This window comes from Stomoxys calcitrans, chromosome 2 (assembly GCF_963082655.1).
Source record: "Stomoxys calcitrans chromosome 2, idStoCalc2.1, whole genome shotgun sequence".
Lineage (NCBI taxonomy): Eukaryota > Metazoa > Arthropoda > Insecta > Diptera > Muscidae > Stomoxys > Stomoxys calcitrans.
This window is the reverse complement of record NC_081553.1, coordinates 154,280,062-154,301,926: the sequence shown is the minus strand read 5'-3', so window position 1 is coordinate 154,301,926 and position 21,865 is coordinate 154,280,062. Positions and strand designations below refer to the sequence as shown.

General features: G+C 37.4%; 1 protein-coding gene across 1 annotated transcript in view; it reads left to right on the top strand.

Annotated features, from left to right (window-relative positions):
- The first annotated feature begins 1,082 nt into the window (after nt 1-1,082).
- Nucleotides 1,083-21,865, top strand: part of LOC106094160 (uncharacterized) — a 129,013-nt gene continuing 108,230 nt past the window's right edge. The window contains exons 1-11 of the mRNA XM_059361659.1: nt 1,083-1,127; nt 1,186-1,344; nt 1,404-1,628; nt 1,688-1,870; nt 1,930-2,127; nt 2,187-2,411; nt 2,472-2,921; nt 3,602-3,793; nt 3,849-4,073; nt 4,133-4,357; nt 4,417-4,641. Of these exons, the coding sequence (XP_059217642.1) occupies nt 1,100-1,127; nt 1,186-1,344; nt 1,404-1,628; nt 1,688-1,870; nt 1,930-2,127; nt 2,187-2,411; nt 2,472-2,921; nt 3,602-3,793; nt 3,849-4,073; nt 4,133-4,357; nt 4,417-4,641 (2,335 nt within the window). The 5' untranslated portion in view covers nt 1,083-1,099. The remainder of the gene's footprint in view (nt 1,128-1,185; nt 1,345-1,403; nt 1,629-1,687; nt 1,871-1,929; nt 2,128-2,186; nt 2,412-2,471; nt 2,922-3,601; nt 3,794-3,848; nt 4,074-4,132; nt 4,358-4,416; nt 4,642-21,865) is intronic.

Sequence of the window (21,865 nt, the reverse complement as noted above, 5' to 3'; positions counted from 1 at the left end):
AACTGGAGAAATTAAAATCTAGGCCCGAACTTTTACCCACATAATCTGAGTTATGTAATAAGGACCCAAACTGGTTAAGACTAATGAAATAAAAGTCAGAAATAAATCTATCAGGCCTGATCCGATTTTCACGGAAGTTTGCGATTGGAAGTCGTAAGCAATTTGTGCGGGGCATAGGCACGCCATGCATATATTTTGTGTGAGTTACTTTTAATCTAATTAGAAGAAACGTTTAAAATTAGAAAATAATTATACTAAAAGGTTATTTTTGGCAACCCTGGTTTAATTTAACCATGAATCGTCCTACACACGAACAACACATGCAAAAAATGGCAGATGCGCAACAACAAAATATTGAGTGCACTATCTGTCAAAATCAGTGATTAGTGCAACTCTGATTTTGTGTATGTTACTAGTTCGCGCCATTTTCCGTTATTTGTGTGTGTAATGGTTCTTAACTTTAATCCATACACACAACTAAAACTCGTTAACAGATAGAAAAATTTGAACGCAGCTGTTTACGGTACACTGCCCGGAAATTATGTCATGTGTCTATACAGACAAGCCCGCTTCAATCGACGCATTGGAAGACAACATTGGAGCATTTATTTTTGAGATACCGGCCAAAATATTGGAAAGAGTATTTCAAAATTGGACTAAGCTGATGCACCATTTGAGGAGCAGTCACGGTCAACATTTGTATGAAATAATTTTCAAACATTAAATTATATGGACAGAAATATCGATCATTTAAGATTTCATGAAATTTTTGAATAACTATCCTATATCTCTTAAATAATCACTCTTTATATTATTTGGGATTTATATTGATTCGAAAGCTCCATTTTCGCTAGTAAATATGCAATAGGTACATGATAAAATTGATAGATATGATAAAATTTCATCTTAACATAATCATGAAACTTTACTTTATATTTATGCAGAAGAGAACGTTGCACATGACAGTCAAAGTGACAAGGAAGCCTGTTCGTCTAGAGACTTATTAGATAATGAAGGCAATGGAACTGAGATTCCATTTCCATTCCAGGAGAAAGAACATTCAGCACCTTTATCGAGAACTCAAGAAAACATTGATTCGATGCGGACTATTGCTGAAATGGATGAAGGTAAGAAGCCTTTTTTCAAAAGTGATTCCAACTAAATGAGAATATTAATTTTTTACAGAACTTGTATCATCTGCAAATATCGAAACTGAACAAAAGCAAAATAAAGATTTACACCATATTCGACAGGAAACTACATACGGCTCAAACATTGAATACAACGAGGTTGATAACAGTTCAATCGAAAACAATACCGATACGATTGCTGGACAAGATGGAGGTAAGAAGCCGGTTTTCAAAAGTAGTCCAAACAAATAGAGAATATTCATTTTGTTGCAGCACTTATATCACCTGAGAACTACGAAAATGAACAAAAAAAAGTGACAGCTGAGGTTAATAAGGATATACACCATATCCGACAGCAAACCGTATATGGTTCAAATGTAGATTTTATTAGTGAAGAAGAAAAGAATAAAACCATTGATTATGAGGATTGCACTTTTTACGAGGTTGAAGAGAGTTCAGCGCACAACAAAGCCGATACTCTTCCTGAAAAAGATAGAGGTAAGAAGTCTATTTTCAAACGTGATACCCACAATTAGAGAATATTAATTTTTTGACAGCACTTATATCAACTAAGAATCACGAAAGCGAACAAAATAATGTGATATCTGAGGTAAATAAGGATGAGTTTAGTAGGGGGGAAGAAAACAATAACAATACTGTTGATAAGGATTGCACTTTTAGCGAGATTGAAGGCACCTCAATGCAAAACAATGGCAGTTCTCTGCCTAAAAAAGATGGAGGTAAGAAGACTGTTTTCAAACATGATCCCAAGTAGGAGAGAGTATTTATTTTGTTACAGCACTTACATCACCTGCGAAAGTGATAGCTGACGTAAACAAGGATAAACACCATTTCCAACAGAACAACGCAGATGGTTCAGATACTGAATTTACTATTGGAAAAGAAAACAATAAAATCATTGTTGGTATGGACTGCAATTTAAACGAGGTTGAGGACAGTTTAATCAAAAATAATGCTCTTACTGAAAAGAATGGAGGTATGAATCCTGTTTTCAAAAATGATTCCAATTTAGAGAAAATAATTTGTTTTTCGCAGCACTTATATCACCTATAAACCACAATCATGCACAGAAGAAAGTGATAGCTGAAGTAAATGAAGATACACAACATATCCGAGAAAAAATCGGAGATGGATCAAATGTCGAAATTAGATGTGGAGAAGAAAACAATAAAAACATTGTTGATAAGGATTCCACATTTAACGAAGTTGAAGACAGTTCAATCCGAAACAATGACATTATTTTTTCGGAAAAAGATGAAGGTAAGAAGTCTATTTTCAAAAGTGATCCCAAATAAGAAAAAAATATTTAAATTTTTGCAGCACTTGTATTACCTGCGAACCAAGAAAATGAACAAATGAAAATGATAGCTGAGTTAAATAGTGATATACACCATATCCGACAGCAAACCGCAGATGGCTCAAATGCTGAATTTAATAGTGGAGAAGAAAACAACAAAGACATTGTGAATACGGATTTTACTTTTAACGAGGTAAAAGATAATTCAATCGAAAACAATACCGATACTCTTGCTGAAAAGAATGGATCTCCTTTATCACCTGTTAACCGCGAACATGAACAAAATAACGTTTTTGCTGAGGTAAATAAAGATATACATATTATCCAACACCAAACCACAGATGGCTCAAATGTTGAATTTAGTAGTGGAGAAGAACATAATAAAAACATTGTTGATAAGGATTGCGTTTTTAGTGCGGTTGAAGACAGTTCAATCCTAAACAATGTCAATAGTCTTATTCCTGAACACACAGGTATGTACTCCAAGACATGCAAACTTGTTATCAATATAATAGGAATTTATTATACCCTGAACCATTATTTTATCATGATTTAGTGAATTATAAGAGTTGGACCCTGCGTTATGTACATATATGGATCGACTCAGAATTATTACCTGATTTGATTTAATCATGTCCGTCTGTCTGAGCATGTTAATTTATGTAAAATATACGCAAGTTCAATCGGAATAACTTGAAATTTGGTACGAATCATATTTTCGAACTAGAGACAAAACTTAATGAAATGGGCAGCAAGTAGTTCCAAAGAATATTATATATTGAGAACAGTTGGACGAAAGAAAGAATGATTCTGAAAACAAATTAATATAACAGGACGAAGCTAATGATCCAAAAAAAAAAAAAAAAATATTTTAATAACATTTTCGGCAGTAATAGTTAAAAAGCTATCTGAATAATTAGAAACCACCCTATTGTGGTTAAAGAAGAAGCTAAATATTTTTATTTAATTACAGACGATAAATAAAACTTTAGACAATTGTGATGAGGTTATAATAACAAGAGAAAACATTATCGAGAATGACCCACTGTCAAAAGAAAACATCACAAATTTGGAAATAAAAAAATCCTTAAATTTCATTGATCATAATCACGCAGAATCTTTACCTAATAATTATGCAAATAATATTATGCAGAGAATGTTGGACATGACAGTCAAGATGAAAACGAAGCATGCTCGTCTAGAGGCTTGTTAGATAATGACGGCAATGGGACTAAGATTTCATTTTCAACAGAAAGCTATTTACAAGAGAGAGAGCACTCATTATCTTTACCGAGAACTCAAGAAAACATTGAACCAAAGGGGACACTTACTGAAAACCATGGAGGTAAGAAGCTTTTTTCAAAAATGATTTTAACTAAGAAAAAATATTATTTTTTTAGAACTAATATCGCCTGCAAAGCACGAAAATGTGCTCAATGAAGTGACATCTGAATTAAATAAAGAAATGTACCATATCCGACATGAAAGCGCTGATGGCCCAAATGCTGAATCAAGCATAGAAGAAGAAAACAAGATACACATTGTTGACAAGGATTACAATTTTAGCGAGTTTGATTGCAGTTCAATCAAAAACAATGGCGATGCTTTTGCTGAAAAAGATGGAGGTAAGAAGTCAATTCGCAAAAGTGGTTCCAACTAAGATAGAATATTCATTTTGTCGCAGCACGTATATCACCTCCGAACCGCGAACATGAACAAAACAAAGCGATATCCGAAGTAAATAAAGATATGCACCAAATCCGACAGCAAACCGAAGATGCCTCAAATGCCGAATTGACTTATGGAGAAAAAAACAATAAAAACATTGTTGATAAGGATTGCAATTTTAATGAGAATGAAGACAGTCGAATCCAAAACAATGCAGATACGTTTCCTGAAAAAAATGGAGGTAAGAAGTCTTTTTTTTTAAAGTGATTCCGAAAAGAGAGAATACTCATTTTGTTGCAGCACGTATATCACCTCCGAACTTCGAACATGAACAAGCAAATGTAATGGTTGACGTAAATAAGGGTATACACCATATCCGACAGAAAACCGATGATTGCTCAAATGTCGAATTTAGTAGTGAAGAAGAAACCAATAAAACCATTGTTGATAAGGACTGCACTTTTAACGAGGTCGATTACAGTTCAATCAAAAACAATGCCGATACTTTTCTTGAAAAAAATGAAGGTAAGAATCCTGTTTTCAAAAGTGACCCGAGTTAAAGGTCGGTTTAAATTAATTTTTCATAGTGAAAATGCATATAAAAATAGTGAAAAACTAATTTTGAGAAGAAATTTACATTTGCGATTCATTAAAATCGTGGACCAGAATTAGCAAAAATTTAACGGTATTATCGATTTTCTATTTTTTGGCTGAATATCAATTGAAAATTTTTCTATCGAAACTATCGACAAATTTCTCCTTTGAAATTGAAGAAAAATAGAAGCGCGATCCTGAATGCAACCCGATCATACCTCTCCTAATCGTCTTTGTTATTGAGCAACTCATTGATTACGAACTGTTATACGATCCCAACTTATTTCACGTTGTTAAATCACTTTTTGAATTTTGGAGTAAAAGTTAAGAATCACGGAAATATCTATCAATTTTGGCTTTTTAACTAAAATTTTCAATATTGTTATCGTGTGATCTGCAAACAATGCAATTTTAATTTGTGTTTTGTCCAGATTGATGAAGCTCTTCGATCAAGACAGTTAGTTTTTGATTCATCTTTTCCATACGTACATATCTCGGTCTTACATTTTCCATGGCAATACGGGTTTGTTTGTCGCTATATCCAAATCTGAACCGATATGGCCCATTTGCAATCCCCAACGACCTACATCAATATTAATTATCTGTGCAAAATGTCAAGTGGCTAGCTCTTCGCTATCGTGATTGGGACAAACGGTCGGACGGACAAGGCTAGATCGACTCAGAATGTCGAGACGAGCAAGAATAGAGGGTGAATAGAGGGTGCATATGTTAATCCGCCCCATGCCACTATGGATATACACCTAAACCGGTAATAGGGTTGTTGTGCGCTCTAAAAACTAAAAAGTAACATCTAAAAAGAAAATTTTAATTTAGTAATTCCGTGCTACTTACAAATTCTTTCATTGTTTCCAATACCACGCCCCTATGTTGGATCATGTCTGGTATGGTATCCCCACCCAAGTGCCGGTATCTGTTAGACGCGAAAGCCGGGCTCCAACGTCTCATCATCTTCCCCGCACTCTCTGAGCAGGCGTTAATCTCCTTCTTACAATGCAAGACTGTTCGTGATCTTACCGTCCTGGTTGTTATTGCCCTTATGACAATTACTGTTCGAACGATGTTCACACTCGACGTCCTCGCGTTAGCACCACATCACTTCACGCATTCCGTGATTGCCCGGATCTCCGCCAGCAGGACCGTATTATGGTCAGGCAGTCTAAAACAGATCTCAGTCCCTGGTTTTTCAATGTAGAAAACCAGACCCACTCTGTCCTCTAGATTTGATCCATCCGTGTAACATGATCTTCCAGATGGTAATACTAGGGTTCCGTCAATCCATGACGGTGCCGATGGCAGCAGTGTCTCGCACTCGACTTCAAGGTTCATATCAAGTATCCGATCGGAAACCTCTTCCCTTCCTTCCAGGATTTCTATCGCCGCCTCGATTATACCGCGATGGTATGAGCTACTCCCATCGTCTTAAGTCTCATAGCCCCAGTGGCTGCCTCACACTTAATCTGTATGTCAATAGGTCAGATATCTAGAATAATCTACAGTTTCCTAGTGGGCGTGGTCCTCATCGCTCCGCCTATGCCAAGACAACATGTTCTCTGAACCTGTAGTATAGTCTTTTTGTTGCACTTTTTCTCCATAGCAGTCCATCAAACTACTGAGGCGTAAGTAGGTATTGGTCTAATCACGCTGTAGAGCCAGTGGACTATCCTAGGATTCAGGCCTCATTTTCAAATCCCTCCTCAGTCAGCATCCGTAATAGGTCATTTATGGTGCTCACCCATAGGATTGGCGTGCACTGTGCCACTTTCAACCTTACACACGATACTGGTCTAAGGATTGGATCAGTGTGTCGGTGCGCGAATTGTTAAACGCCCCCTCGAAGTCAATGCATACTACCAGGGTGTACGTTTTGGCATCGAAGGACCTCGTGCAGGGCAGTCTCCACCGATCTTCCTTTAACATGGGCATGCTGTTTGTATTTGAGCAGTTCGCTGGATGTCCTACTCTTTATCATGGTGTCCACAATGCGTTCCATGGTTTTGAGTAGAAAGGACGTAAGGCTTATGGGTCTGTAGGCCTTTGGTGTCGCATAACTTACCTTGCCGGGCTTGGGTATAAACACCACCCTTGCCTCCTGCCAGGCTTTCGGAGTATATGCAAGTTCTAGGCACGCTGTGAAAATATAGGCCAGATGAGGCTCCAGATAGTCTGCCTCTTTCTGTAGTAATGACTAGGTTAGTATACCCCCATCCTATGGTGGTGGGTAAAATATCGTTCACCAGAAGAATCTGTGTCATTATTTTCTTGTGGTACAAAGGCGAAAATAGTTTTAACAAATGTTTTATTGGATTAACAATTCTGATTGCGAAGCTGCGAAATTTTACTATTGAACTGTCATGAATGAATGTGGATCATTTGCATTTCCTGTTGGAGGACCTGAAGTCCATGTCAAGCAATCAATCAAGCTAATTAGATAACTATCAAAACATAAATTTTTTAGTCAATCTATTATATTTTTCTGCAATGTGTTTATAGATTTTGTTATTCTTTTGGACTTTGCACACATTTTTAATTATCACCTCAATATTTTTTTATAAACATTCACGTCTGCTGAACTATGATCAACAAGCGCTTGTCGACGCAGTTTCAACATTTGACACTTTGTAAGTAGTAAATGAAATATTAACTAGTAAAGGGCGATTTTTTAAGAGTTATAGGAAAGTTATTTCAAAAAAGATATACAAAAAATTCAGAAAAATGCATGAAATCTTTATTTGAAGCGATAATACGATCCATACAATTTAATTAAGATTATTTCATGCAAATGTTGACAGTGACTGCGCCCCAAATGGGCCATCCGCTTAGTCTAATTTCGGCATACTCTTTCAAACATTTCGGCCGGTATCCCACGAATAAATGCTTCAATGTTGTCTTCCAATGCGTCAATTCATGCGGACTAGACTGTATAGACATGAGCTTTAACATAGCTCCACAAAAACCGCACCTAACTGTGACTTTTTCTGGAACCATTGGTAGCTCTTGCAATGCTTCTGGCTGAATTTCACTCCAAAATAGACAATCTTGCTTATTTACGTGCCTATGAGCCAAAAATGGGCTTCGTCGCTGAACACAATTTTTCGATAAAAAAGTGGATCCTCGGCCAACTTTCCAAGAATCCATTCACCAAAAATTCTGCGTTGCGGTAGGTCGTTCGGCTTCAATTCTTGCACCAGCTGTATATTGAAAGGTTTCACACCTAAATCCTTCCAAAAATTTTCCACGTTGTTGAGCAACAGAGGCTCAATTGCTGCAAACGGCGACGAATCGATAATTGATGGTCATCATTAACACTGGCTGATACAGCTGCGATATTTTCTTCAGTTCGCACTTCTACGTAAGCGTGTTAGTGGTTTAATGTCCAACAATGTAAATTTGGTACGAAATTAAGCATAACAGCCCGAATAGCTGCTTCAGTGGGTCGATTAAACTGACCACAAAGAGAAAGAAGCGCGCTATAAACTTTCTTAACAGAGCACGCATTTTGATAATAAAATTCAATAATTTGCATGCATTGTTCGTTTGTAAGAAGATTCGTGGTTAAATTATAGACCAAACTGAAACAGCGAAACAAAACACGAAACGTGCGTGAGCTGTTTAAACCAGTGTTGCCAAAAAGATAATAGCTAAAAATCACTTTTTATATATATTCTTATTTTAGTATTTAAAATTTTTATTAGAATTATTGCTCTTATCGTAAAATCTTATATGTTTTCAATATAAATATGTTTCAAATATAAATTAAATTGAAAACAATTTTCATAAATCCTTTTTTTGCAATTTTCACATTTGTATCACCGAAGGAGGGGGGAATAATCCTTTTGTCATTCCGTTTGCAACACAGCGAAATATCCATCTCCGATCCTATAAAGTATATATATTCTTAATCAGCGTAAAAATCTAAGACGATCTAGACATATCCGTCCGTTTGTCCATCTGTCTGTAGAAAGCATTGAACGAAATGGTCAAAAGCCGCACAATATCCTGCAATGAAAAACAAATTGTTTGGTTTTTGTTGCAAACGCCACAAGTTTAGAGCCGCTATATCAAGCATTTCGTTCACATTGCACCGTTGAATGTTAGTCGTGAATTGGCCATATTTTAATATTAAAACCACTTCGGTCATTTTAAAACTAAGGAATTCATCAGTGTAAAAGATGGCTCTTTTCCACGAAAATGCAATACTTCTTTTATGCCAAAAATACTTTGTTTACAGCACAAGACGATTTATTACACGAAAAAAGTTTATTCTTTTTTATACCCTCCACCATAGGATGGGGGTATACTAATTTCGTCATTCTGTGTGCAGCTCCTCGAAATAGTTGTCTAAGATCCCATAAAGTATATATATTCTTGATTGACATGACGTTTTAAGTCGATCTAGCCATGTCTGTCGAAAGCACGCCAACATTCGAAGGAGTATAACTAGCCGGTTGAAAATTTTGCACATTTTCTTCTTATTAGTGTAGGTCAGTTGGGATTGTAAATGGGCCATATCGGTCCATGTTTTGATATAGCTGCCATCAGGGACGTAGCCAGAGAAGGGAGGGCCCTCGGGCCCGAGCCCCATCCAAAATTATATTGTCTAAAGAAAAAATTTATATTAAGTTTATTCTAAAAAAAAATTTCATTAACATGTTTAATAATGACAAAATTTCATATTTGTAATATTCTACAAAAACAACATTTTGCTGATGCCAGGGACGCCTTAAAATTATTTTTCTTAAGCATAAAATTGTAATCAAATTCTAAGTAAAAACAAAATTATAATGACATTTTTTCTAAAAAAATTTTAATGATATTTTTCCAGAGACAAAATTTCAGCGTAATATTCTCTTATGACAAAACTTCCGCACGGGCCGCACCCTCTTCGAAATTATTTCTTAAAGACAAGCAAAAATCTTATTAAATTTTTTCTAAAAACTACATTTTAATGAATTTTTTTAAGGACTAACTTTCAGTGAAAGACTCTCTAAAGACAACCTAACCTCGAGATTATTTTTTAATACCAACATTTAAATTTTCCAAAAACATTTTTAAAGCTTTTATACACGCCACCGAAGGATGGGGGTACATTCATTTTGTCATTCCGCTTGCAACACATCGAAATATCCATTTCTGACCCAATAATGTATTGGATTGCCCAAAAAGTAATTGCTGATTTTTCATATAGTCGGCGTTGACAAATTTTAAGCATTAATCGAATTGGATCGTCATGTAACTGAGCGTGAGATAGGAGAGAAGTTAAATATACCAAAATCAACCGTTCATTATCACATAAAATGTCTTGGACTGGTGAAAAAGCTTGATATTTGGGTACCACATGTATTGAAAGAAATTCATTTAACAAACCGAATCAACGCTTGTGATATGCACCTTAAACGCAATGAATTCGATCCGTTTTTAAAACGAATCATAACTGGAGATGAAAAATGGTCCTAGCCAAAAACATTCTTATGAACAAAGGGATGTACTGTCGACTCATATATTAGTTTCGTTGCCATAGGCCCTGCCCACTGTCATACTGACATGATTCTTCCTTGAAAGTCTATCATCAAACTCCAACCCAAGGTTTCTTGCAGATGAAACAATCTCAATTGGGGCTCCAGCAATTGCCACATCAATATTGGGCGACATTGTCAACCGATTCCTACCAATCACAAGGCACTTTGACTTTGTTGGATTTAAAAGTAGTCCCTTGGCGTTTGCCCATGTGTGTTGTCCAAGTCACTATTAAGGCGAAGAAGGCCATCGATCAGCCTCTCCGGCGAAGAGCTTATATACACCTGTACGTCGTCAGTATACATATGAGTGCCACAGTTGCGCAACTTTCCAGGAAGATCATTGCGATATAAGGAAAAAAGGAGTGGGCCCAATACAAACCCCTGTGGAACACCTCTTGAGACTGGAAGATAACTAGACCACCGGCTATCAACACATACCGATTGGCTTCTATTCGAAAGATAGAAAAATATACGATCCGTTGTTCTTTCAGAGAATTTAAATACATGTTTCGGGTTAAGGCAAAGCATATTGGGATCAACGGAATCAAATGCCTACGAATGATTTAAAAGAACAAGAAAAGAGAAACTTTAATATCAATCAATATCACTCCTTACATCTTCAACTACTTTCAAAAGTGCAGTAGTGCAACTGAGCTTTGGCCGGAAACCAGATTGAAAATCTGTTAGCAGCGAATTATTCGCAATATATCCTGATATTTTCCGGTTGGCTAGAGTCTCAAATAACTTAGGGATGTATGAAAGTATTGTTATTGGCCTAAATTCCTGGTTATTAATTGGTATTGGGACTATCCTTGCCCGTTTCCTAAACTGTGGATACCAACTTCTTAAAATAATATTGTTAAAAAGATGGCACATATACGGAAGAATAAAGGGTAGAAGAATCGTTAAAATACTAAATTCACTGTCGTAGAAGTGTACGTTTGGCTCAGGAAAAGATAAGTGCAAGAAACTCCTATTAATCTCATCCAAATCCACATGACTACCATTTGATTCATTATGACTTCCTATTCCAATTGACTTAATATGTCTCCAAGTACCTATCGTGTTCAATGCCTCTTGAAATTTACGACTAAAATACGCTACTTTCTTCGTCTTTATATAATAAGTTGTCTGATTCCTCGCACGTTTGTAATAATTAAAGAGTTCAGGTGTTCTAAAACGCTTCCATGGAGAGTACCCACAATCCCATTCTTAAAAACAGTTCGGGTCTTCTTCGGAACACATTTGTCGAAAATCTGACTCACATTACGTTGAAGAAATGCAGTCTGTTCATCCGCGCAAGACATAAAGCTCTTGCCAATTTCACAAAGTAGTTAGTTATAATAAATGCTTCTATAGTCTCTGTACGTATATGACAAACTTGTATATTTAATTGGAACGCCAAAAGAAAAAAAAACAGTGGTGTTATAAAGCCCGGAAACGTACGAACGTGTTTAGATAGTAGACATTTGAATATATCGAAGATTGATTTAATAGACAACTTTTGGCAGATCAAATTGAGTGAAGATTCGAAACAGAAGACAGCTTTTCCGGTGCCGAATAGACCACTATACCAATTGACTAGAATGGCTTTTGGGTTATGTAATGCTCCTAAATCTTCATGTCGACTAATGGATCTAATAATACCTTATAATGTGAAATCACATGTGTTCGTTTACTTGGACGATTTATTGGTGGTGTCGCAAGATTTTGCTGAACTTTTATCACACTTGACGGAGGTGGTAACTCAATTGAGAAAAGCTGGTTTGACAATAAATGTCGGAAAATGCTGTTTTGCTTTGAATAAAGTAAAGTATGTCGGTTACGTGGTACGAAACGGCACTTTACTGGTAGATGCAAGTAAAGTCCGCGCAATAAGAGATACTGGTTCCAAAAGCAAGTTCGACGGTTTTTAGTAATGACTGGTTGGTACCGTCGGTTTATTGAAGGGTACCTGGCTATAACGCTTCCTTTAACCGAACTTCTGTTTTAGAAAAAGTCATTTGTGTGGAATGAGGATAAACAACGTGCGTTGAATTGTTGAAGGAGAAACTGACAACGGCTCCAGTACTGGTAAATCCTAACTATGAGAAGCCTTTCATTCTACAATGTGATGCTAGCACATATGGAATAGGCGCTGTATTAGCATGTATTGCGTTTTATGCACTAGTCAAATAAATGCCATCGTAGCTACATTATTACTGAATTGGAATGCTTAGACGTTAGAAAGGCTATCGCTAAGTATAGGTCTTATACGAGTATTAAAGGACAAGAGTTTAAAATGATTAAAGATCACGCAAGGCTAAAATGGCCAATGAGCCCAAAGGATCTATCAGGACGGTTAGCAAGATGGCTGCTAAAACTTCAGGGTTACAATTTTAAAATTGAACACAAGAAGGGAAAATATAATGTTGTACCTGATACATTGTCGGGAGTGCATGAGGGAGATTCATTTGTTGAAGGTGTAGAAATAGAGAATTTACCATCAATAGATTTAAATTCTGCGGCGTTTGAAAGTGGAAATATCGGAAATTACGAGAATAGTATGCTCGTGTTAATCTACCTGAAATCAGAGTTTGGGATAAGTTTCAATACAAACGAATAGGTTTCTCATCAGGGGAAGATAAAGAGCCCGATACATGGATACTGTTAGTACCCGAGGAACTGAGGTTTAATATAATATATTTATGCCACAATGTACTGAACGTTGCTCATGGCAAGATAGGGATATCGCTGGAACGCATAAGGAGATTATTCTTTTGGTTTAACAAAAGACGTTAAGAGTTATATTCGTAATTGCGAATTGTGCAAAACATCAAAAGCGCTGACAACAGTTTTAAGACCGCCTATGGGGCAAATGATTGAAACGGATAAACCTTTTCAAAGGTGATCTCATTAGACCTTTACCACGTACAAAATCTGGGAACATTGGACATTTTTCAAAATTTACTTTTTTAAAGCCCTTTAAAAAGTTTGTGACAAGATCTATAACACATTATTTATGATCAGATATTTTCAATTGCTTTGGGATTCTTTGGTTTATTGTGACCGAAAATGGTTCACGAAGCAAGGATTTTGAGAAATTTTTGCAAAGTTATGGAATGACCGCAGTATATAGTCCTCAGGCAAACGCAAGTGAACGAGTAATGCCTCGCGTTATAAATGAGGCATTACGCTTCTATAGGAGAGAACTTCGGAATAGCCACCATCAAAGCGTAGGACGGACACCTTACCAAATAGTATTCAGTCACACTATGATTACGCATGGACAGGCCTATGAAATGTTAAGATGTCTAAATTTGCAAGCAGAACTTTCGTGGATCAGGGATTCAATATGAAAAATTATGAAAAGAGCTTACAAGAATAAAACAAAGGTTGTACAAATTGCGGTCTAAAAAATTGCGGATACACAATATGAAGTAGGACAGGAAGTGATAGGACGTAATATTACTCAAAGTTCAAAGGTAATTGGTTTCAATTCGAAATTAGCTCCTTCGGAAAAATTGCGAAGGTTATACGAAAAATTGGATATATTTGTTATGAGTTAAAGGATTCTGATAGTGGCCATAAAAGTATATACCATGATAAGACATCTGGACCTTAAATTGTTTATTTCGTTAAGAAGTGGTATGAATTTGTGACTGCTTTGAATGGAAACAATTTGTTTATTTTCGGTTACCAATTAAAATTTTGCAATAAGAGAATAGAAAATTGTTTGTGATTCGACTGTTGGCTTTGAATAGGTATAGAACAATTGTAAAGAAAACTTTGAATTAAAAAAAAATTAAAAAAAAAAACGAAAAAAAAACTGTATTTTTTTGAATGCGGATTGTAAAATAAAGAATTGTTATAAAAATCATGAAAAATGGAACAACAGGATTAACAATTCTGATTGCGAAGCTGTGAAATTTTACAAATAAACTGCCATAATAATGAATGTGGAACATTTGCATTTCCTGTTAGAGAACCTGAAGTCCATGTCAAGCTAATTAGTATTCAACGTGAGATGACCTGAAATTACATAATGATCAAAATACATTTTTTTATTCAATCACATTATTATAATTTTTCTGCAATTTATTTATAGATTTACTTATTCATTTGGAATTTTGCACACAATTTTATTTATCATCTCATTATTTTTATACCCACCACCGTAGAATAGGGGGTATATTAATTTAGTCATTTCGTTTGCTACACATCGAAATACCAATTTCCGACCCTACAATATATATATTTCGGATCGTCGTAAAATTCTAAGACGATTTAACGATGTCCGTGTGTCTGTCCGTCTGTTGTAATCACTCTAGAGCCTTCAAAAATTGAGATATTGAGCTGAAATTTGGCACAGATAGGTCTTTTTGATGCACGATGGTTAAGTTATTGAACGGGCCAAATAGGACGATATTTGGATATAGTTGCTATATAGACCGATTTTTCGATAAAGGGCCGATAAAAGCTTTATTTTTTATCCGATTTCGCTGAAATTTGAAATACAAAATTCAACAGTGACTTATATTTATTAGACCACTCAATGTCCGTGCCGAATTTGGGTGCATAATTCACACCCGAGGTGGTGGGTATCCAAAGTTAGGCCCGGCCGAACTTAATGCCTTTTTACTTGTTTGTAAATATCCACGTCTGCTGAACTATGGTCAACAAACCCTTGTCGACGCAGTTTCAACATATGACATTTTGTAAGTTTTAAATTAAATATTAAGTAGTATATATTCCTTTTTTAGTATGTAAACTTTCCATTACAATTATTACACTTATCGTAAAATCTTATAAGTCATTGGACTTGGATATATTACACATACAGGGTGGCTGATGAATATTGCTACAATGATGAATATTGCTACATTTTTTTTTCGGTGTATGGAATACATTTTTCTTTTATTCATGTTAAATTAAATTATTAAATTAATTATTAAATTATTATTAATTAAATTAATTAATTAATTAATTAAATTAATTATTAAATTATTATTATTAAATAGAAAAAAAGTTATTACATTTTTTTTTGGTAGCGGCTTTCATCAGCCACCCTGTATAATGTTTTAAATATGAATTTAATTGAAAACAAATTTTTATAAAAACTATTTTTTTAGCAATTTTCACTCTTATATCAAAGTAACATTCGTCGCAACATTTAATTTTTTATATTTATTATGTTACGGTTTAAATATTGATTGAATTTAATGCATGATCGTTTAGAATGATTTGTTGGTTGACATTATGCGGTTGGCAAGGTTGGGAGGGTAAATTGTAAGCCGTGTTCAATCGCCGTATCCCGGCCGATAATGGATAACTATAAGCACCACACAGGCAGGAACTTTGAGCTCCGACTTGTGTGGTGTCCATCGTTATCACGGGAAGCTTAGCTGAAAGCTACCGTCCACAGGTTGCAGATAGTGGAAAGCTCCATTTTTATGCAGAGAATATGACCGCTGCCCCGCCCATGATATTAAAATCGTTCTAGGAGATTTTATTGCGAAGATAGGGAAGGAAGACATTTTTGGTACAACAGTCGGAAAGTTTAGCCTCCACGAGATAACGTCCAGTAATAGGTTGAGGCTGATAGATTTCGCAGCAGCAAAAAACATGGTAGTTAGAAGCACAAGATTTCAACGTAAAAATATTCACAAAGCCCCATGGCTATCACCCGATCAAAACTCGAGAAACCAAATTGATCACCTTGTGATAGATAAAAGGCATTCATCCAGCGTGTTAGATATACGATCGATCCAATATATTAGATATAATATATATATTCGAGCGAATATAGATTCGAAGCGTTACCTGGTTGCAGCAAAGGTTCGCCCCCTTTTGAACATGGCGAGGAAAGTACGATCTGACACTGCACGGAAGTTGGACATTGAAAAGCTGCAAACACAACAAATGGCAGAGGCATACTCCACTCGACTGACCCAACTGCTTGATGAAAGCACTCCTTGTTCCGATGATATAATGGCGCAGTGGCAAACTATTGCCCACTCCATGGAAAATGCCGCGAAAACCGTACTTGGGTACCGGAAGCCTACTCCAAGAAACCCATGGTACGACCAAGAGTGTCGAGATGCCACTGAAGCCAAGAATGCGGCATATAGAGCAACCCTGCTATCAGTAGCAACGCGCCAGATGAAGGAGAGGTATCTGGAAAAAAGGAGAGAGGAGAAACGTCTATTCCGCAGAAAAAAAAGGAATGGAAAGACGTGAGTGTGAGCGAATTGAGATGTACAGGAGTCAGAATGAAGTCCGGAAATTCTACCAAAGAATTAAACATCAAACCGATGGCTTTGGTGCAGGCACATTCTCCTGCAGAGACAAAGAAGGAAATCTGATAACTGACACAGATAACATGCTGAGGATATGGAAAGAACATTTTACCGAACTTCTAGTGTCCGACGTTGGCGGCGAAGAGAATACCGCAGAACCAATCCCTGATGATGGTATAGAATGTTTACTTCCTATTGTTTGGAACCTCAACATACTATGTCTCGTACACAATACGGAATGTTCCAACTACAGAGGAATAAGTCTCCTCCCCATCGCATACAAGATACTCTCGAGCGTACTGTGTGAAAGATTAAAATGAGATAATTGGGCCCTATTAATGCGGCTTTAGACCTGGTAAATCCAGCCTGGACCAGATATTCACACTGCGCCAAATCCTGGAAAAGACCCGAGAAGGAAAAATCAGCACCTACCATCTCTTTGTTGACTACAAAGCCGCTTTCGATACTCCTTTATGTTCAAAGATATTTTAAGCCATGTCTTAGTTTGGTATCCCTGCAAAATTATTAAGACTCTGCAGGATGACACTTACTGATACGCGTTCCTCAGTAAGAATAGGAAAGAATCTCTCCAAACCATTTAATACCAAACGAGGTTTCAGACAAGGAGACAGCCTATAGTGTGATCTCTTCAATATCCCTGTTGGAGAAGATTATACGAGATGCAGATGTGAAAAGATATAGCACACTAATCACAAGAGAACACATGCTACTCGCCTATGCCGACGACATCGATATCATGGGTCGGTCACCGCAAGTAGTAACTGCAGACATTGAATAAATCGAAGGAGAGTCAGTGAAAATGGGTCAGGCAGTAAATGGAGATAAGACGAAGTGGATGGTTTCAACTCCCAAAGAGCCTTGCACAACCGAGCAGAAAAAGAAAATGGAGAAAGTTGGGAACCACAACTTTGAGACAGTCAGAAACTTTATCTACCTCGGCACCGCCATAACCGAAACGAATGACACCAGTTTTGAGAAAAAGCGAAGAATAATACTGGCAAACAGATGCTACTTTGGACTAAGTAAGCAGTTTAGAAACAAGGCCAACTCTCGACAGACGAAGATTACACTATACAAGACACTGATACTACCCGTGCTGTTATATGGTTCTGAAGCATGGTACTTGTTAAAGCAGATGAGGCAGTGCTTGGAGTATTTGAGAGAAAGATTCTTTGTAAAATATATGGACCAGTTTGCGTTAATGAAGAATATAGGCGACGTTTGAACCACGAGCTGTATGACGACGATAGCATAGTTACACGCATCAAAATACAACGGCTGTGTTGGCTATGTCATGTTGTCAGAATGGATGAAGAAGCTCCAGCAAAGAAGTCTTTTGAAGGCAAACACGGTGGTACACGCAAACCGGGAAGACCAAAAGCCCGATGGAAAGATCAAATGGCGGGAGACACCTCAGAGATTTTAGAATGAGCGCAAAAGATCGAGGCGCTTGGAACGCTATTCTACATTCGGCTAGAGGATCAAATATTCTGTCATAGCCAATTAAAATAAAAAAAGTTCAATCGCCAACACTTAAGATTGAAGTACACAAATTTTCCTTTAAATTTAGATTGGGCAAGCGTTCCACTTATAATCGAGCAAGCGTTGCACTATTGAAAATCTTATATATTTTGTAACTGGTTGAGATTTATTTCTTTGGACAAGAACACCTCCAAGCCCTGAGCACGGTCGGAATTTTTGGAAGCAATGGTCAAGAAGGAATAGTTTCTGAAGTGAGGATCGTTACACTACAAAATATTTAACATATGGGGAATATGGTGTATAGAGGAGAAGGATATATTAAATTCAGCCCAGCTAAACTTTTCAAGTTTTTACTCATTTTCATTTTTTGATTGAGAAGTTACCTAAAAGTGGAGCGGGCATATTATCATTTCGTTCTTCAAAAAATATTTGTATCTCGAAATAGGAACTAGGTAGGCTCAAAATAGACTCCAAAGCCCCAACAGATGCGTCAGAAAATAGAATGTCGTCCGCCCCTCCTATAGGTGTGGGTGTCTTGGCACCTGTAGGCAAGAGTAATACTTCAAGCCCACAACCAGTTGTCAGACGAACAAATGATGAAGAGACGGATAAATCAGAAGGATACGCAGTTCGTCCTCAGCCTTTAAGTTGAGGTGGTGTTTCAAATTCAGTCATCGTCAGTGTCAATGAAACAGCCATTGCAGCCGAATTAAGAGATGAGGTCAGCGGGATGCGCAGTCGGGAGAAAGTGCAAGATGCTGGAAGGTATAAAATTGATTCCAAGCTACAGAACTGGATAGAGAATCAGATCTCCCGAAGAGCATAACACTGCTAAAAAAGAACTCCACTCTTTCGAGTATTCTGGGAAGACCAAGCCAGCCCAACTGCAATGGATATTCCAGACAGTGTCCTGAGGAGGGAGACAAAGTCGGAACAGGAACAAAGCAGTCTTCAAGGAGGACTGTGATCTCTAAAAGGACGACACAGCCATCAAGAAGACTCCAAAGGGGATAATGGCAAGGAAGCACAACAGTGATGAGCTGACAGTAGGATTCCACCAGATCATCGCTCCCGAGTGGAAGATCTAGTTAACGAACGGATTTTCGAACATGTATGGAACTCGGAAAAGTGTCCACCCATACAAATTATGTGCTGTGAGTATAGACGGGACATCTCACAAAGGCTACCGTATATAAGGGATGGGGCAGCAAATTCGCGATGGAAAGTCTTAAACAAGCAAAACAAAGGTTTGATCGTGAAGAAATGTAAAGTCTTCCAAAGGAATGAGACGGAGGAAAGCCCCCTTATGGGTACCTTAGCTAGCTTAGCTAAACTTGTCGCGAGACTGAAGGCAAAGATCCTCATTTTGAGACTTCAGGCTGTGTATTGTCAGGAAACTCATTACCGCCTAACGAACAGGCGGCCGGCGATAAGACCATCACCGAATTATTGGGAAAACTATTGTAGGATAAGCAAAGATCCTAATAGTACAACATCGGGCAGTGCAAGGACGGGAGACCCAATACAATCTAACGAACAGGGATAGAAATATCACCAACTTTCTCAAGTTTAGAAGAACTTGAAATGGCAAAGATTCAAATTGAAAAATCAGGCAGTGCATTGAGAGAAAACTCAATGCAGCCAAATAAATATTGGGCTGGCAATGACACCATCACCCACTCCCAAGAAGCGCATTTACTGGAGGACCAATGGTTCAGGTTATCCAGATAAACTTCCACCGGAGCGAGATAGCTACACACGCTCTGATAGCGAACATAAGCAAGAGCAACATTTACATTGCCTTAATTCAGGAGCCATGTACGATCAGAAATAAAGTTTCTCGACTTAACTATATCAACTATGAATTATTCTATGCAAACACTGGTACTTGGCTGAGATTCTGAGTCATTTTAAAAAGTAAATAAAAATTTGAATTTCATATTTTCCCACCGTTGTCAAAGTCGGATGCAATAGCGCTGAGACAGGGAGAAGGTGGAGCATACCTGGCATCACATCATCTGCCTTTCAACTCTCCGACACCTCGTCGGAGCTGCAACGGCTGGTGAGAAAAGAAAAACAGATAGGAAATAGGGTTAAGTAGGGTGCGATGCGAACTTTCACAATATGTCGTGGGGAAGTAACAAAATTAATAAGCGGAGCCCTGGCAGAATTCTTAAATACTAACGACCCAATAACACTTAATATTTTTAATAGAGAGCAGGTTTTAGATGTGACAATATGTCCGGAAATTTTTATCGAAGAGGTTAATAATTGGGGGTCTCCATGTAACACTCCTTCTCTATCGCTACATTAGGTTTAGAATAGTACGGTCTGGCGCCCAAATCGACAACGTTATAAGTTGAAAACCAATAATACAAAATTCAGAAGACAAATCAGAAGAAGACTGGGGATGTGTACTACATACGGCTCAACGAATATGTATTTAGATTATCTGATCGGCAAAACGTATCTCCTGGAAACTTTTCTGCGAACAGGTCGATAGCGGTAATGATGCCGCCAAGATGAAAATGTTATGCGACACCAAAGGCCTTACGTCTTTTCTACTCAAAACCTTGGAACGTATTGTGGATACCATGATAAAGAGTAGGACATCCAGCAAACTGCTCAAATATTTACAAACAGCATGCCTTCGTCAAGGGAAGCTCGATGGAGAATGAATCCTTCGATGCCAAGATGTACACTTCGGAGGTATCCATTGACATCGAAGGGCTTTTGACAATGTGCGGACCAACACACTGATCCAATCCTTAGATCAGTACAGGGTGGACTGTACCCTCAGAAACTGGATAAACCATATGCTAACGAACAGGTGGATAAATTGTGTGTCGCATGGCACAAATATAAGGGAGAAAGTGGCACAAGGGCGCATTTTATAGCCACTCCTAAGGGCGACCACCATAAATAACCTATTATGGATGCTGACTGACCCCGAAGGACCGGAGGGTCTTGCAGATGACATGTGACTCGGCTAGACCTAGGGGTCATAATGTTAATGCAGAGAAGACTGACATCTGCCTGAAAAACGAAAGTGGCCAAATTTGAAGCACCACGTTTCCTCAACAGAACGATTTCGATATCTGACTAGGTCAAATATTTAGGTGCGAACTTGGACAGGAAACTGAATTGGAAATGTCACATACAGGAGCATACCGAGAAGGCTCACATTTGTTAGGCACTATGAAGAAGGGCTGAAGGCTTCAAATGATGATTACACCAATTCTTAATTACGCCTCAGTAGTTTGGTGGAATACGATGGTCAAAAAGCGTATTATCCTCAAAAGCGTAAGGATAATACAACAGAATGAGGGGAGGGATTATGACCTCAGCCACTAGGGTACTGGAGAATATTCTAGATATCCATAGACTTACAGAAACTGAGGTCTGTTTTCGACTGCCTGACCATAATACGGTCCTGCAGGCAGAGATCCGTGCGATCACGCAAGGACGTAGAGTGTGAACATCTTTACGGACAGCAAACTGGTCATGAGGGCAAAAACAACCAAGACGGTAATTTCACAATACCTGACATGAACCAACTTAGGAAGTGGTATGGAAAACAATTAGGGGTATGTAAGTGGGACACAATTCCTGGCATAGATTTTCTTTCTTCGGGTTACTTTTTAGTATTTAGAGCGCACAACAAGCCGATTATTGGTTTACATCCGCATCATATTTTTAACCTAACCTAACAATTCATGAATTTCCTTTCATTTATTTTAATTTGAAAGACAATTTTCCAAGCGATAAAAATTTATAGCGTTTTCTGTTTTTTTTTATACCCGCCATCATAAGATGTCGAAAGCACGCTAACTTCCG